The 17,308-nt window shown below is 42.6% G+C and overlaps 1 protein-coding gene across 1 annotated transcript in view; it reads right to left on the reverse strand.

Moving 5' to 3' along the window:
* Positions 1 to 17,308, reverse strand: part of VWCE (von Willebrand factor C and EGF domains) — a 38,444-nt gene that overhangs the window by 2,752 nt on the left and 18,384 nt on the right. Inside the window, exons 7-19 of the mRNA XM_089520723.1 lie at positions 15,518 to 15,646; positions 12,756 to 13,225; positions 12,566 to 12,659; positions 11,742 to 11,824; positions 10,318 to 10,405; positions 9,746 to 9,831; positions 8,437 to 8,554; positions 8,122 to 8,207; positions 7,064 to 7,160; positions 6,065 to 6,147; positions 3,972 to 4,062; positions 2,524 to 2,606; positions 1,208 to 1,313 (exon numbers count right to left, since the gene is read on the reverse strand). Of these exons, the coding sequence (XP_089376849.1) occupies positions 1,208 to 1,313; positions 2,524 to 2,606; positions 3,972 to 4,062; positions 6,065 to 6,147; positions 7,064 to 7,160; positions 8,122 to 8,207; positions 8,437 to 8,554; positions 9,746 to 9,831; positions 10,318 to 10,405; positions 11,742 to 11,824; positions 12,566 to 12,659; positions 12,756 to 13,225; positions 15,518 to 15,646 (1,614 nt within the window). The remainder of the gene's footprint in view (positions 1 to 1,207; positions 1,314 to 2,523; positions 2,607 to 3,971; positions 4,063 to 6,064; positions 6,148 to 7,063; positions 7,161 to 8,121; positions 8,208 to 8,436; positions 8,555 to 9,745; positions 9,832 to 10,317; positions 10,406 to 11,741; positions 11,825 to 12,565; positions 12,660 to 12,755; positions 13,226 to 15,517; positions 15,647 to 17,308) is intronic.

The raw sequence follows: 17,308 nt of genomic DNA on the forward strand, positions 1-17,308 counted from the left end.
CTCCTCTTTCTTCTTAACTTGTACATTACCACACAGCTGTAAAGTTTGTTATAGAGTATGTCCTAGGATGGTAAGTTATTATGCTGTACCTAAAAACAACAGAATCCTGTGCCACCTTAAAGACTGGGGATCAGACTAGACATATATTTAGCATGTATTTAGGAAAAGTGGTAAACAACATTGTTTGTCATCACATGTGGTTGTCTTCAACTGCTCCTGGCAGGTTCTTTTTAGGGTGCGCCCACTGCTCCATTGGCGCCCTCTCGTGTGCTGATTACATCCGTGCATCACAGTGCCTTTTGGACACAGTGTACGTCATCATGGCAGGGCTCAGGAGTGTGGGGTCGCTCTGCTCTCCCAAGCCCTATAATCGGCCCCAGGACGGCACTTTTTGCCCATCTGTATCAGGCCTAAATTGTGGAGCCAGGTGGAATTAACATGAGAAGTAGCACAAGCCAAATCAGATAAATCCAGAAGACAGCAATTTTGAGATCAATTTCTTAGACCTTTTCATAGGGCCTTTGCCCTTACCCCTGCCCTTCACTCATATTTATTGCCCCAGTATTCACTCCTGACCCATTCTGCCTTCCACCACCACTCCTATCCTGGCAAATTGTCCCAAATTCCATTACAGAGAAATTAATGCATTTTCTGAAGCTATTTTTTTATGTAGAACCTTAACTACATAAAACCACATAGAAAAACTGCCCCCCTCCGCCACCGGCACCATTCTTGTTCTGAGATCTCAAAGTGCTATAATGGTAATAATAAACTTTGAAAAAAAGGGCCTTAATTAGAGCAAGCAACTACAGCAAGTCCAAGGGCCAATACTCTTGGGGCATTCTGGGGGCCACATGGGCTGGCAAAAATTCCAAAAAACCAAAACTAAAAAGTGGTCAGGTTTGGTTTTGATTCTGCTTTTGGAAAAGGGCACACATAAAATAAATAAATAAAAAGCACAGCAGGCTCCTAAAATCTATTTGAAATGTGAATTGCCTGCCCTGGGAGCCTCCAGGAGAGGCAATTCTCTCTCTCTCTCTCTCTCTCTCTCTCTCTTTTCTCCCTTCCTCCCGCTCTCCACTGGCAAGAGTCTGGTGAGTCTAGAGCAAGTGAGGGATATGGAAAAACCAACCTTGGGGACTGCAGCTGGTCCCAGGGCCACACTTTTCTCACCCCTGACACAGATAAATGTGACTAGCGTGCTTACCTGTGATTTCATTACCTTGGCAGTCAGGGCAACAATGTATAGGGGGGTCAAAAGGCACAGTACAGGTGCTTGGACAGGACCTCTTTTCACAACTCACTTCTCCTAACTGAGAAAACATGGAAGAACAGATGAGAAATATTGGGTCAGTAATGAGAATCAGACTGCACAACAGATGGCTAGATTCAATTAGGGGAAGTCATGGGCATAAGTCTGAAAAATTTAGCAAGGCAGTAGATGGCAGGGAGTTTTGAAGATGTCTCATCCATAGGGTCGCCATGAGTTGAGGTCATCTTGAGGGCAGTTAATAACAATGAGAATCCACAGCTTTCCACTGCAGGAAGCCTTGGGTTCATATGCTTCCCTCCCTGCTTCCTCCTAATCCTCTTTCAACATACCAGAGGAAGGGATTAAAATTGGCTTCTGTGGCTGTTCAGTGCAGCCTTCAACAGCCCTAGCCCTCAAAGCCTGTGTTGAGTGAAAATGGAAGCTGCAGTCTAACAACATCTGGAGGACCACATGTTTACTGTTAATGGTTTAAATTAGGGGTGGAAGTCTGGCAGCCCTCCAGCTATTGTTGTACTGTAACTGGGAGCTGCAGTTCAACAACACCTGGAGGGCTGTATAATTCATGCCCTGCTTTAAATAATGGTTAGTAAGAAGAAGAATCAAACCATGATTTAAAAAAAAACATAGTTCCAAGTTTGGACACAAAAGAAAACACAGTCATGGAATCATAGAGTTGGAAGGGAGAACAAGGGCCATCTAATCCAACCCCTGCCATGCAGGAACACCATCAAAGTATTCCTGAGAGATAGACATCCAACCTCTGTTCGAAGATCTTCAAAGAAGGAGAATCCACCTCTCCCCAGGCACTGTGGAAAAAGCTCTTACTATCAATTTAAAACTTGATGTGGATGCTTCAGATATCTTCCTCTGGTACCCAAAAGAGGAGGAACATGGGAAGAGGTGTATGCACAAACCTGAGGGGCTTGCTGCTGCTTATTCATCTGTCAGAAAAAATATGTTTCCACACAGGCCATTATTATATTTACAATGTATATTGCCAAGTATCTGTATTGGTTAGAATGCCTCTTCAGTCAGTGGTGAAAAATACTTGGAGCACTAGTTATAAGGCATTTGTTCACTGTTTTCTAAATTGCTGATAGCCGATCTCCTTTGTGGATTCAACATATCAGCTTCATATGTCAATAGGAAAGGCAGGGAAACATCACCAGTGTATGAGTGTGAAAAAAGGTCACCCTTTAAGGACATTTTCTACTCTTTTTTTTTTTTTACCTGAGAGCCTCACAGCTCACCTGGCAGGTACAATAAATGCAGGGTTCACCTTCTGGTACAAAGCTGTGACCATTCACCACTTTCCTCCCTTTGTAATTGCAGTCTGCACAAGAAAAATAGCACAAGTTGCAATCTGAATAATAGAGGGGCTGAACAGACCACCCCTAAGGGGTGGCCTGCAGCTGCCTCTTTCTTTGTCAGATTGGGGCCGCAGCAACTACACACCACAGACCCAATCTGGCCTTTCCATGGCACAAAAAAGGAGCCTGCAAAAAGCAGCTCCTTTTTACACCATGGAAAGGATGCCATAGCCGCCGGCACTGTGGCTTTTCAGTGCTCCTTTGGTGCTGTGTCACTGGACACAGCAGCGCCAGAGGAGCACTGTGATGCCGCCTGCTGTGCAGTGGAGCGCACAGCATCACATCAACATGGGGGCAGAGTTTGGGGCATGCATCGTGCAGATGCCATGCCCCCACTCCACCCCGATGCTGGGCTTTGATGCCGGTCTGTCAAGGCTGAGAATCACTTTACCAAATCCCATTGAAGAGATATGACCAGACAGATTAGAATGATACATACAAATTTCAAAACCCTCTTCCTTTAGCAAAAGAATACACTTAAAACACTGGAAAACTGAAGCTGCTAAATGCTGCACAGCTGTACTTTACAAGTCAGCTCAAGCCAGGATATAAATGCTTTTGCAGGAGTAGAGAAGGCAAAGGGGAAGCAAACTACTAGCTATTTATCAGAATACTGAAAATCCACATTAATTACTGGCATAAATCAGAATTTTCATTTTTAATCTCATTTAAAGAAAGCAACACTGATAACACATACCTAGATTATTATTAAACATACAGGAAAAATTGCAATTAAAAAAAATTACGTAATTACTAGTATGAGACCATGATTTTAAGCCACAGAGCCCTCCATCAGCATATGAGTACAAAATTGATCATGTAGGCTTATATCACAGTAAGTGATTCTTCCACCATGTCTATTTCATCTGGAATTGCTCATTCACTTTTTCATGAGACTCAAGGCAGAACTGTTGCCAGCTCACTGTATCCCAAAATTTTTATATTGACTCCCCCACCCTCCGACTATATTAAAGCCTTTTGTTAGTTTTTTTGTTAAGATTAGACCCAGAAACACTAATTTTGGTTTTTAGAACTACAGTGCTTTTACACAGCAACTCCTGCCTTTCAGCTTATCCTCCCTGTATCGCCTCCTGTTCAGTATGGTAGTAACATTACTACTAAATTTCTCCTGCCTATAATTTGATCTGGTTCTCACTGGGCAGGACAGCAAAATACTGATATTCTTTCAATATTTTGTTCTTGTTTTCAACAGAAAAATAACTATATATTGTCCATTACTGCATGCCCTGGTCTACTTCTTCATCACCTTGCCTTTAAAATCCATTTGGAATTGTCATCTGGAAAAGCTTTAAAATTACAAAGCTTACCATGACAAACTGGGCAGCATTCTCCTTCTGGGTGGAAAGGGTAGGTACAAAAGACAATACAGTCCACAGGAGAGCAAGCCACAGAGCCCAGCTATAAGACACAAACAGACAAAAACAACCAGAGAGAGAGAGAGAACAAACAGAAGAGAGATCCTGAATTAAAAGCAGAGCAATGCAGACAATCTCAGGACATGACTACATATGGATTTTAAACCATGATTACACCTGAAAAAAGTGGCTTTGAGTAAGATAAGCTAGTTATTTTTAGTAAAAGGAAGAAATGTTAGCAAGGAAGTCCATATTTATGTATGTTTTCATGTTTTTGTTTCTGTTTGTTTTCTTTTTAATCTACATCTAATAGTCTGTTTTGTTATTATGTTAGATTTTTATTGTTTTGCTGTTGTGCTTGTTGGTAAGACTCTGTGGACAAATGTTGCTTTTATCATCTGTGGTAATACTTACTACATTGTAAGAAGAAAAAAGTGGCTTTGGCAATACTTATCGCATGACACTGCCTCCAACCTGTAGCTGCTGTGTTTCCCAACCACAATTAGGATGTCCCTTTTCATTGATGGGGGAAACCCATCAATGAGTTTTCAACAACCCAAGTGTCCAGGTGCGAAACATTGCTCCCAGGACATTATCAACACTCATGTGGTGGTCAATGTCTCCTACTCTCACCGTATCCCCTCTCCCCCTTGCTATTCCCAAGCAGCCCAATTACCTGTTTTCTCCTATTTCTTTTCTTTCTTTTAAAAACTTTTTTATTGACTGATGTAGTAGAGCTCTGGAATTGCATGAATTAAAATAAAAATAAATAATAAAACAAATAGCAAAACGAGGCATGAGGGAGAGAAACGGTTAAAGGGGACTCACAGAGTGTGATGGCAAGAGCAGCCCCAGTCACATGATTCTGAATAAATGTGCAATTGGAGTTTTGGCCATGGTATGTTTCCATTCCCCACTCCTCGACGTGACTGCTGAAGGAATGGGGTTCATGCACTAAAGGCCTAAATTACATTTTCAAACCTGGTTCACCTCATGCTTCTGTGGTCCTATACTTCCATCGTTGTACTTGTGCCAGGGGGAGATGAGAAGGCTGTCAGTTCCAAGTCATCTATGTCTTGAGAGTGATGGGTGGAGTGGAGTGCGCAGAGCCAAGGCACTATTGGAGCGGGGCCTTAGACAACTGCCTATGCCATCTACATACACCATCAGAAGCATGGCATTTGAGAAACAAGTGGCTTTAGGTTGGGTGTCAGTACAGGTGCTACCTTGCATGAGCCTGGAGTAAATAACACTACTCCTATATTGAATCACTCCATGAATGGTATGCCACTATAGGATCCAGACATGTTTAAACTTGTGCATTTATGAAGATTACTATCTGAGCAGTGTAAAAGTATCAGTGCCAGCAATTAACAGAATTTGGCTTCCTTTTTGGAGGACAGATCATAGGAAACTTGGTGTATTTTTGTAATACATATCTGTAAATTATTAAAGCATAGGTCAAGACAAGCAGTTTAGCATTCCTCATATGAATCAGTTCAACTGCCTCATATCAGATCTGCAGATCTTGCACTCTAGAGCTCATAGCTGCTTGTCAGCTCCCCCACCCTGCTTCTCTTTCTTTCCTAAACTAGTCTTCAGTTGCCTTCACACAAAGAATGTAATGTAAAACATCCCTTTATTCTCTTGAAAAGCTAACCATACTGCAACATGCTGTGTTTTTCCGCCGCTATAATAAGAATGGGAATCATGTTGCCGGTAAGCCACATGTAGCCTAAGAGAGCCCAAGGGACCCTCATCATGCCAAACAAACATTTCAATAAAAAAACCCAAGTGTTTTGTTACCAGGGGTCTTCGTGGGATATGATTCTCTGATTAAATGATAATACACACACACATATACATCAGGCCTCAGAGTAGTTCTGGGAAATTCAAAATGGCCTGGTTTATGGGGACATGAGATTGGTAAAAATGAGGGCAAGAGCAGCCTGAGACTCTTCATAGTTGTCCATTCCACTCTGTCAGACTTCTTAGTAGGATGGAGCACTGACTACAAATTGAGGAAGAAGAAGCAGATCACTTACCAGACAGATGCAACTTAGACAGGGATCCAAAACAGAAGGGAACGTCTCATTGTTGTAAAAGATCCTTCCTGCATAGGTGCAGCCTTCCATTAACAAAGAGAAAAAACATATTTACTTTGTCCAAGAGTCACATTAACAGCTTGCCTAGGCAAAATATCCAATTTACTCAAGAGACTCCTAAGTGAGCAGGTAAATATAACAAACGATGTTCAGGAGTGGTTCCAGATGGACTTTCATCATGCTATCACCCTGTCTCATTTGCTGAATTTATGAGGGCTTCAGATGACACTATCTTCCAAAAGTTACTCTAATTTTCTCACATCTTCTTCTTTTAAACTTAGGAAAATCAATTAAGTAGAAAAAGACAGAACAACTGCACAGTGCCTTCTCATCATTAGCATGAGAATCCTCCATCTGGAAAACCCTAAATCATAATCTGCAGCTCCCTGTAGCATTAATAATTATACCCTTTTCAGTCAGAATGCAATGCATGTCAAACAAAAAGCAGGAATCTAGTACAACATAACAGATATACTTTTAAGCACCAAGAAAACCATTCTCCAGGGCTTTATTGATTCCTAAACATTATGTTCTAACCTCATTTTATTCTTAGGGCATTATCTCCTCCAAATCATCATCCCAGGATGCCTCAAAGACAAGGTTTTATAGTAAAATCATGATGGGTTGTTCACTCAAGTTTTAAAGGGGTCCATGGAATGTCATCAGGCATGCATAACTTTCCCATGTTTTCCAAGGCCTGGTTCAATTTTGTATCTTACCAGAAAAAGTCATTTTTAATAGGATAGAAGAGTGATGCTGATTTCATAGGTATAGATGCTCTAAAGGCATGTATATTTTAAGGAACATGGTTTTGATGTGGACAGTGACCTATGGGGCAGATAAACTTATCATGGGTCAACACTTTTCAAAAGTGGCCCCAAGCACAGCACACTAGAGTAATCCAAATGGGAGATACTAAGGCATGTGTGATCAATTTACCTGCTGAGCAGTCTGGACAGCACTGTCCAGGTATCCGTATAGGGTGAGGACATGTCTCCAAACAGTCAGTCCTCTTACAGCTCACCGAGCCATCTGCCTGCAACAGAAAAGAACTTCACAGAAACCCACAGCACAAACAGCTGGACTGTGGCAGACAAACAGGTCTGCATCAAAACCTTCCATCCCAGAAGAGCCTTACATTTGCCATACATGTCTGTTTTCTAAGCATCAGGTATTATTGGCCTGTCTGTCAGTTTTCTTTAAAAGGTTCCAGACCCATTTGTTTGTTTTACACCCACAAATATACTCTCTCAAAGTCCATGGCATGTAGGCAATAGTTCTAAGTTTCATCCTAATAATGCTGCTTGTAATACTAGAATTTGAACTCTAAAGTCTCTGAAGTCCCCTTAGGACTCAGTACCCAGGCCTGGTCCAAATCTCCCTAGGCTTTCTGCCATCACTGCAGCTTATCCAATGGCAAGCACAGAGGCTGTGATATCACATCTGCCTGTTTAGATCTACTGCAACATCCAAGTAGATCAGAAAGGAGCACTGAGAGAGCTGAGGAAGGCAGACAGGTCACAGGCTAAGGATGAAATTGCAAGAGTTGCAGAGCTCAAAGGACAAAAAGGGAGGTGTGTGAGACTACTAGGAGAGGGGCTTTTGTTTATTTATGATATTTTTCTGCTACCTTTTCTTTTAAAAAGACCCATAGCAGGCAGCTCATGGAAGGCAATAATTTTAGTTATGTGAACTACCCATGAGTCATGCTATATTAGAAATAAAATCCACAAATGTAGGCCTGCTAAGTGGTCAGGTGGGAACCTAGTCCCATTTTTTTAAAATGTCATTTAGCAACAAAAAAGTATCGCTTAGGATCCCCACAGAATATCCCAGTAGACACAAGCAAATATAAATTGGAATTAGAACACTGCTGCTCAAAGTACCAATAGTAAGTTTTCAGTCATGGCTGAGCAAAAGCTGAACTGGGGTAAAGGGCTGTCATAGCGTATGCAACAGGAAATTGGAAGGTTAAAGTAGAGCAGGTTATCATTCACCTGGCAGATGCATAACTCACAGGGATCACCCGGTGACCAGATCTGTCCAATTGGAAATTCAACTCCATTGTCATCCACAAAACAACCTGGCCAAGAAAAAAAACCAATGAAATGAAACATGAAGCGAACAGAGAGTAAGAATCTCAGCAAGAGTCAGAGTGAACAAAAAGGACACAGTGTGCTGTGTGACACACACTCACATAGTTGACTTAGCTTTCCATTGTCCTTCGCAAATGTTTTAGATAATCCATTGTTTACCTATATCCTCATGCCATAGTCCCATGTGCAAGTATAAGCCAGTCATGGAGAGCTTACCTGTCACAGGTGCAGCCTTTCGGCAGGTGAAACAGCATTGCCCTGGAGCCAACAGCCACTCATCTTGGGGACACTCCAGAGTGGGACAGGGTGCAAAGGAGCACTCAACTTCACCTTGCTGAGGAAGGATGCAATTGTATTTGTTAGTTACAATAACCATAAGAAGGGCAGGTATGAGATAAAGATAGCTTTCCATTAACTCTGCTCTATTGAGTTTTTTAAAATAGGGATTGCTAAGGCCTGCTCCAGGATACATAAAGATATATGAAGGAGCCCTGGTGGCACAGTGGTTAAATGACTGTATTGCAGCCACTCACTCAAAACCATAAGGTTGCGAGTTCAATACTAACCAGAACTCAAGCTTGACTCAGGCTTGCATCCTTCTAAGGTAGCTGAAATTAGTACCCAGCTTATCGGGGGCAATTAGCTTACAGTTGTAAACCACTTAGACACTGCTAGTTCAGTATGAAGCGGTATATAACTGAAGCTGTTTGTTTTGTTTTTGTTTTAAAGCCAACCTTATCTCTGCTGTCCTTCATTAGAAGGGACCCATTGGCCATTGACAACAATCTCTCTGCAAAGTATTACTCAGGACATAGGAGAAATTTTACAAGAACTCAGCAGCAGCTGTTTACCTAAGAGCCTACCACCTAGCCAAAGAATAACAAATGTAATCCTTCAAGAACAGAAGGACAGCAAATCCTGTGGGAGAAGGCCTTAGGGTTTACCCATACTATATACATGCAAATGGTGCATTCATGTGGTCATTTCACAGTTGTCACATATTACATCCTAACAGTGCTAAGGAAGAGACCTCTTAAAACATGCACAGATTTCGTTTAACTGAATTAACATGCAACATTTCCATCAATAAAACAGTAAAAGTCTGGAAACCTACTGATATCTTAGGTACTGTATGTGTAAACAGCTTGACATTTTTTTCCATCAAGAATGTCTGCATTCAGTTCAAGGTTGCAGAAGAGAAGCTAGATGTTCAGAGCCATTTATGCATGCAGAGGGGCATATGTATGCAGTGTGCCTGCACATGCATGTGGATGCCCATGAATATTTGGCCACACATTCACGTGTGCATTCAGTTGCATAATGTTGTCATTCAACACAAGGGTTGTGTAGCACAGTCAATGTATAATTCTGCTGTACAGCTCTGATGTAGATCTGGGAATACACCTTCCTTCTGACAAGTGAAAAGATTTTATAAGGACTCAGGAGAGACTATTTGCCTGAGAAACTAACAGTTAGCCAGAATAACAAATGCAGTCCTTCTGAGGAACAAGGCACAGACACCTACCCTGCACACACAGGTGGTGCAGTCATCATCATTGAGACTAAACTCAGTCCCCTCTGTGTAAGTCTGACCACGGAAATGGCACTCTACTGCAGAAGAAAACAAAAGGAGATTAGTGTGGCTATTGTGAAACGGACATAGCAGAGAACTGGAATCAGGTGTAGAAGGTTTCTCACTGGAAAAGGGTGTTAGAGGTGGTGTGGTACAGTTCCTCTTCCCATATAAGGAAGCCTTCCTGGGACTAAATATAGTAGCTTTTAGATGATAGGCAGAAACAATAAACATTATTTATTCAGGGCTTTTTGAAATGTCAATAAATATATAGCACTTTCTAGCATTCAAAGTGTTTCACACTCTGTTATCTAGTTGTAGAATGAGCTGTTCATCTACACCAGACTTTTCAGACAGCTAATATCACACTATTTCCATAACTATGATGGGCTGATGCCTACAAGACATCATCTCTGTGTGGAAAAGAGGAACCCAAATATCCACAAAGCCTGCTTTGTGAGTGAGTGAGTGAGTGAGTGAGTGAGTGAGTGAGTGAATGTAGTAAATAGGATGTTGTGACTTACCTGGCTGGCAGGGACAACAATCACTCTGAGCAGAGCTGGGGCATGGACTGGGTATACATTCTGGAGAGATACAGGAAACATTGCCTGCCTAGAATCAAGAACCAGCAAAGATTACAGAGCAGATATTGCAACTTTCCATCTTCCTTGGCTTATCCAACACCTTCATCTTCAACCAAGCATCAAAGATTAATGGCCATTAGGATCAACAAATCATAGGAAATGGTCTAGTGTTCATGGGCACCAATCTCAACTGCTTAAAATCAACCCAAGATATTTTGCTGCCTGAGGCAAAACAGCAGACTTAAAACCTCCCTGGCACTGAAATTAAAGTGTACAGTACCAAAAGACAATCAAACGGTCTTGGTACATAATCCTGAAAAATCCCACAAGTGCCTCTCCCAGGCAATAAAAACATAATAATAATAAACCAAATAACTTGTATTTTATGATATCCAAAATCAGCTGCCTGTAGAGGCCTTGTCTCCATCTTTGCACTGGGCTGATGATATGCCTAGGTGCATCTTATCTACAAAGACTCCCTTTACTCCATCAAATACATGAGCTCAGCCTGGATGATAGAGCTTGGCTCACAAAAAGAAAGTCATTCTAGTGATTAAGTAGGTGGGAATGGCAAGGGTGGAAGCTGAAAAGGGAGGGAATATGACTTATTATGAAAGGGCCTCTTCCGGTTGTTTCTAAAATCAACAGGAAGATTGATTCTGGGACATACTTAGCTACCTCCCAGAGAGCTATCTTGAGTTGACTCTCTCTGGCTATGATGCCTTTGCCAGAACTGAACTTGGGAAGTTTTTCTTGAATGTCCTTATGAGCTGTAATGCTCAGAGAAGTGAGCTGGCAACATAAACAAAGAAAGAAAATCTAAGGCTAAGAGAAGTATGCCTCCAGAGACCCCAGCCATGTGACTGAAGATCCTTCTCTTTGTCTTCTCATTAGTCACATGGGCTAGCCTACCCTCATGAGAAGTAGCAGAAGGATGGAAGGGGCAGCTCGAGAGACAGGCCATCCCCTTTCCCTTCACTGCTCAGTGTGGGGAAGGGAGATAGCAAGGTGTCTGGAATGCAAACAGCTAGCTTGGGCTGACTTGGCCCTGATCTAGCTGTTCACACACCACAAAACCTTGTGCTCAGCCTGAGGTATCAAAAAACACTGGGGTATTCCCTGATTTTGCCAACTCTGGGGCAAAGCTGCATTAATGGGGAAATCCTGCAGTATTGCATTGGAAGTTGCCATGCATCATGCAACAGACAACACTGGCCTTAGGGTGAGGACATGGTTTTTCACCCATGCAGACAACCCCATAGTATCAAATGCAGGTTTTTCAGTGGTATCAAATGATGTCATTTGTCTTTCTCAAAGCAAGAAGACAAACCCTCCTGGCTCATAACAGATTCCCCAAGACTTACCAGGCAGACACAGACCGTGCAGTTCTCCTCAGAAAGAGAGAAAACTTCTCCCTCAGCTCTGGTAACCCCATAATAGAGACAGCCTGCAGGAGATAGACATGGGAAGATTCCCCTTAGAGGGGCAGAGGTTCATGGCTGTACAGATCCCCACCTCTGCTCTCCCGTCTGCATCAGTAAACATTCCATGCCCTAAATATGCACATATTTTAAAAGAACTTGGGCATAATTATTTAAACTGACATAAGGGAAAAGGCTCTAACACACAACCTCCAATATTTCACAGTGGGATAAAAGGACACATGGAACATGTCCAGAAAGAAAATCAGCTTGAGATATGGTGGTGGAGAAGAGTGCTGAGGATACTGTGGATGTTCAAAAGAAAGAAAGAAAGAAAGAAAGAAAGAAAAGATGAGAAAAGAAAAGAAAAGAATCCTAAAACAGATCAAGCCTGAACTCTCCCCGGAAGCCAAGATGACAAAACTGAAGCTATTGTATTTTGGTCACATCATGAGAAAGCATTATTCATTAGAAAAGTGAAGATAGAAGGTAGCAGAAAAAGAGGAAGACCACACACCAAGTAGCTAGACTCAGTCAGGGAGGTCACAGGCCTGAATCTGCAGGACCTAAGCAGAGCAGTGAAGTATAGGGAATCTTGGAGATATCTCATCCCAGGGTCACCATGAGTCTGGGGCAACTCAAAGGCAGTTAACAACAGAACATAATATCTCTTTTCTCATGGCAAAGGTTGCTTCTCCCACTCCCAAAGACTGAGACTAGGAAAGGCCAGGACAATGCAGCCTTGATCAGGAAGGTGAATCTCTCACCTCTACAGCTGGGACAACACTCCCCCGCCACGGCCAGAATGGGATGGGAGCAGGTAACTTCACATGTTAGTGCTTGACACAGCACTTGCCCATCCTGCAAGAGGAAAAGACAGACTCCTTTAAAGATGGCAGCACAGTCACATTAACTGTGGCTGGAGGGAAACCAAAGAACCCAGTATATACCACATACCTCACAGGAGCAATTTAGACACCTTGGCTCTATCCAGTGGCTGCCATTCTCATGAAGAATCCCTTCATGCCAGCAGTTGTCAGGCAGGGGTGGAAAGGAAACTGATGGAGCAGAGGGACTTGGAGGAGAAGGAGTTGTTGTAATCTCTTCTCTCAGCAATGATGGTGGCTGTGGACTCCTTGGCACTAAAGGCTGGGCAGTTCTCAGAAAGAAGGGTGTGCCAAAGGAGGAACTTGGGAGAGGTGATGAAGGGGTGGAAGAGGCTGCTTGTGAAAGCACCAAGAGAGTGGAAAGGGATGGGGAAGGAGATGTTGTTTTAGGTGCACTGTGGGGAGCAGGAGCCCATGAAGGAGGAGAGACCCTAGGGGGAAGGACAGGGGCCACTGATTCTGGAGGTAGACGCAGCAGAGTTGGTGGGTGCTGGAGAGACTGCAAGATGGGAGAAGGGCCCAGGCTGGTCTTTGAAAAACCTGTGGAATTGCAGGGAGGAAAGAGAAAGACACTGATAAGTTCAGAAGTCCCCATGAGATCTATGAGCCTCTTCTAACATATTCAGGAGTCCACTAACTGAATCACTTGTTCATAGCCTTCACTAGTGTGGAGGATTTCAACAGCTAGAAGAAAAGGGCTACAATTTGTGCTCATTTTGTATGCTGTTGACTTCTCAAACCAAATCAAGGAGGAACAATGCCTTCCTTCACATCATTTGACCATAGAAAATAGAGATGTAACAATGTAAAAAGGAACTACAGGGTAAAGATTTTTATTGATAGAGGGGTTATAATTTTAGCTTCCATCTGTGTCTCCACCACTCAACCTTTTTGTTTTTCATCAAGCTGAACACATATACCTCACAGTCTTAGGTTCTCTCCAGAGAACCAGCTTAAGCCACAGTTGCTAAAATCAGTTGTGAGTTCTGCAGTGCAATATAAATACAAGGACTCCAGATACTGTAGCTTTTGTCTAGGTTGTGCTCCTTAGGTATACCATTACAGCTGAACAGCAATGTTTTACTTGTAGAAACACACAATTTTGCTCTCCCACCTCACAATGTACTCAAGACTTGAGCAGTGAGAACACTATGTACTGTGGATCTCAAAGGCCTTTTTCATACTACTCAATTATCGTACTATGATTACACTTTAACTGCCATGGCAACATCTTATGGAATCCTGGGACTGGGAGTTTAGGCGTGGTACTTAAGAATCCTCAGTCAGAGAATTCAGTAAGACCTTTGACAAGGTCTCCTTTGATATCCTTGAAAAAGCTAGTAGAATGTGGGCTAGATAATGTGACAGTTAGGTAGATTTGTGCAGTGCCCCCTTGCTATTCACAGGGGATCCGTTCTGGACCCCGCCCCCATGGATAGCAAAAAATGTAGGACCTGAGTTCCATTCATTTCAATGGACACGCACTCCAATTCATGCTGCCATGTGAGCACATGCCCATTAAAAAGCCAGGGCTTGCCATCTGTGGCAGCTCAAACCATGGATGGCAAGCCCGCACTTGGCGCAGGCACACTATAATTGGTTGACTGGCCAAACCCAAAGGGCACTCCCCAATGGCTCCTCTTCATCCTGGAGTGAAGTGACCAGTGAGGTGCCACAGGGTTCTGTCCTGTGCTATTCAATACTGTAACTTCATCAGTGACTTGGATGAAGGAATAGAGAACATACTTAGTAAATTTGCAGATTACACCAAATTAGAAGGGGTAGCTAATACCCCAGAGGACAGGATCAGAATTGAGATGTTTTATTGTCAGTGGAGCAAGATTGTTTTCTGCTGCTTCAAAGACAGCTGTCCTGTACCTTGAATCCACTAACAGAGCAATGGATTAAAGCTACAAGAAAAGAGATTCCCCCTAAACATTAGGAAGAACTTTCTGATATTAAGAGCTGTTCAATAGTAGAACATACTTCCTCGGACAGTGGTGGGGTCTTCCTTTTTAGAGGTTTTCAAACAGAGGTTGGATGGCCATCTGTTTGGAGTGCTTTGGTTGTGTATTCCTGCACCAAGAGCCCTGGTGGAGCAGTGGTTAAATGCCAGTACTGCAGCCACTCACTCATAAATCACAAGGTTGTGAGTTCAATCCCAGCCAGGGGCTCAGGGCCAACTCATCCTTGCATCCTTCCGAGGTCACTAAAATGAGTACCCAGACTGATGGGGGCAATTAGCTTACAGTTGAAAACCGCTTAGAGACTGCTTAGTACAGAATGAAGCGGTATATAAATGAAGCTGCTATTCTACTGCATAGCAGGGGTATTTCCCTGGATGGTCCTGGTAGTCTTTTCCAACGGTATGATTCTATAACTCCTCTGTTGCCTCTGATCAAACTATAAACACAAGCATTCCAAAGGATGTATCCATGGCAATTAAAGTATAATCATTGTGGTATAATTGTGTAGTGTGAAAGAGATTCAAGTGTCATTAGTGCTTATGACACCAATAAAGGCAACCAACACACTGTTGTCATATTTAGTGGCATTTTTTTAAAACTGCCTTGCTAAAGGAAGGACTACTGTTTCTATTTCTAAACTTTCTTTAGAACGCTAGAAGTTAAGCTCTCCCACAATTAGAAAGCACTTATGTATCCCTTTTTTAAAAAAAGTGTACCACTTAGCTGATCGTGTTGCACTATAGCTTCTGACTATGAAATTGTTCAACTCTACATGGCTGAGAATCTCAGCCCCCAGTCAACATACTACCTATCAAATTCTCCTGAATGACTGGTCCACGAAAGTCTTCACATATAGAGCCCTTACCTTCACATGACACTCGATCCACACTGAGGAGGTAGCCTGGGCGACAGCTGCACATAAAACTCCCCAGCGTGTTGTGACAGGAGTGCTGGCAGGTTCGCTTCTCACTGGGTCGGCGGCATTCATTCACATCTGCACCAGATGCACAGGGTGCTAGAGACTTACATCAGGGCTGGATAGGTTCAAGCTTGTGGCTGTACAGGCATTCCTGTTGCTTAGCCATACAAGGTGAGAAAAGGGATTGCAAAACAAGGGACCTGGGATATTTTGTCATGGTCAGAGGGAGCTTGTACCAGCCTTGAGGACCCTTTGGAAGGATGTGTGTTCCCTAGCAATGCTATGTACCAACACAGCACCTGGGTGGAGGACACCTACCATGGCATTTTGGGTTTCCGCCCCCTCTAATTCTTGTCTCATAGAATAAGGCATTAGGAAATAAGTGATTTCACTGAAATCTCTGAAAATTTGCTATTGTTTAATTCTTTAGAGGCAGCCAATATTTTATAGTTAATATAGTTTTAAGTTCATTCTTGTTCTGAAACTGTTAAATACATATTGATTCTGTATTGCTGCATGACAGTGGGGTTGGACTGGATGGCCCTTGTGGTCTCTTCCAACTCTATGATTCTATGATTTATATTTAGATTGCAAGTGAAATCATATCCAGAGTTTCTACAGATGAGAGCCATAAGGTCACATCTTGACACATTCCCGTTCACCTTTAAAGTAAGTTACAGTGAAGTGGGTGAGGAAACAGCTGTGGATTCTCCTGGCCATATTTATTCTGATCCTTTCATTTGTCACCTCCTGCTGCAGCTATGGGAAGGAACCCAAGTTCAGTGGCAGAGTGCAGTCTTTGCAAGCAGATAGGCTCAGATTCAGTTTTACACATCTAAAGTTAAATGAAATCAAGTAGCAGGGGATTGGAATGATCTTTACCGGAAACCCTTAAAAAACTAATGCCAGTTAGAGTGAGCAATACTGGACTAGATACAAGGGTGTACCTATTGGGGGGAAGCGAAATGAGGGTGTTGCCTGCTTAAATAAGAATCCCATCCTTCAAATAACAGTTTCCTTCACTCCCCAAACTTCTAGCATTGCAGTAACTTAAGCATTTAGCATTTACATTTCTATACTGCTTAATAGTGAATGCAGCACTCTCTAAGTGGTTTACAATTTATAAGCCAGTTGGCCTTAACAGGCTGGGCACTCATTTTACAGACCTACAAAAGGATGGAAGGTTGAGTCAACCTTGGACCTCTGGGATCAAACTCACAATGTTGTGGCTACAGTACCAGCATTTAACCATTGTGCCACCAGGGCTCAGTTAGAAATACAATTTAGGAATCCAAAGAAAGAGAGCCAGTGTGGTGCAGTGGTCTAAGCATTGGGCTGTGACCCTGGAGAGCAGGCTTCAAATTACCACTCAGCCATGGAAACCAACTGGGTGACCTTGGGCAAGTCCTACTCTCTCAGCCTCTGAGGATGGCAATGGCAAACCTCCTCTGAAGAAGCATGCCTGGAAAAAGTCATGATAGATTTGCCTTAGGGTTGGCATAGGTAAGACCTGGAAACAACTTGAAGGCACACAACAACAATAAAATCCAAAGAAAAGGGGCTGGCAAAATCTCAAAGAGAATGCAAACACATCAAATATGCAAGTTCGAAGCTTGAAAGATTGTCAATGTCTCACTATATGGAATGTTAGAAATTTGGGGATTTAAGGAAAATTTCATTTTGACTGGAATTCTTATTTACTGGGCCACCCACATAACACCAGTATTAAAAGATCTA

This window comes from Sceloporus occidentalis, unplaced genomic scaffold, assembly GCF_023333645.1.
Source record: "Sceloporus occidentalis isolate IW3139 unplaced genomic scaffold, rSceOcc1.0.p SCAF_4, whole genome shotgun sequence".
Classification (NCBI taxonomy): domain Eukaryota; kingdom Metazoa; phylum Chordata; class Lepidosauria; order Squamata; family Phrynosomatidae; genus Sceloporus; species Sceloporus occidentalis.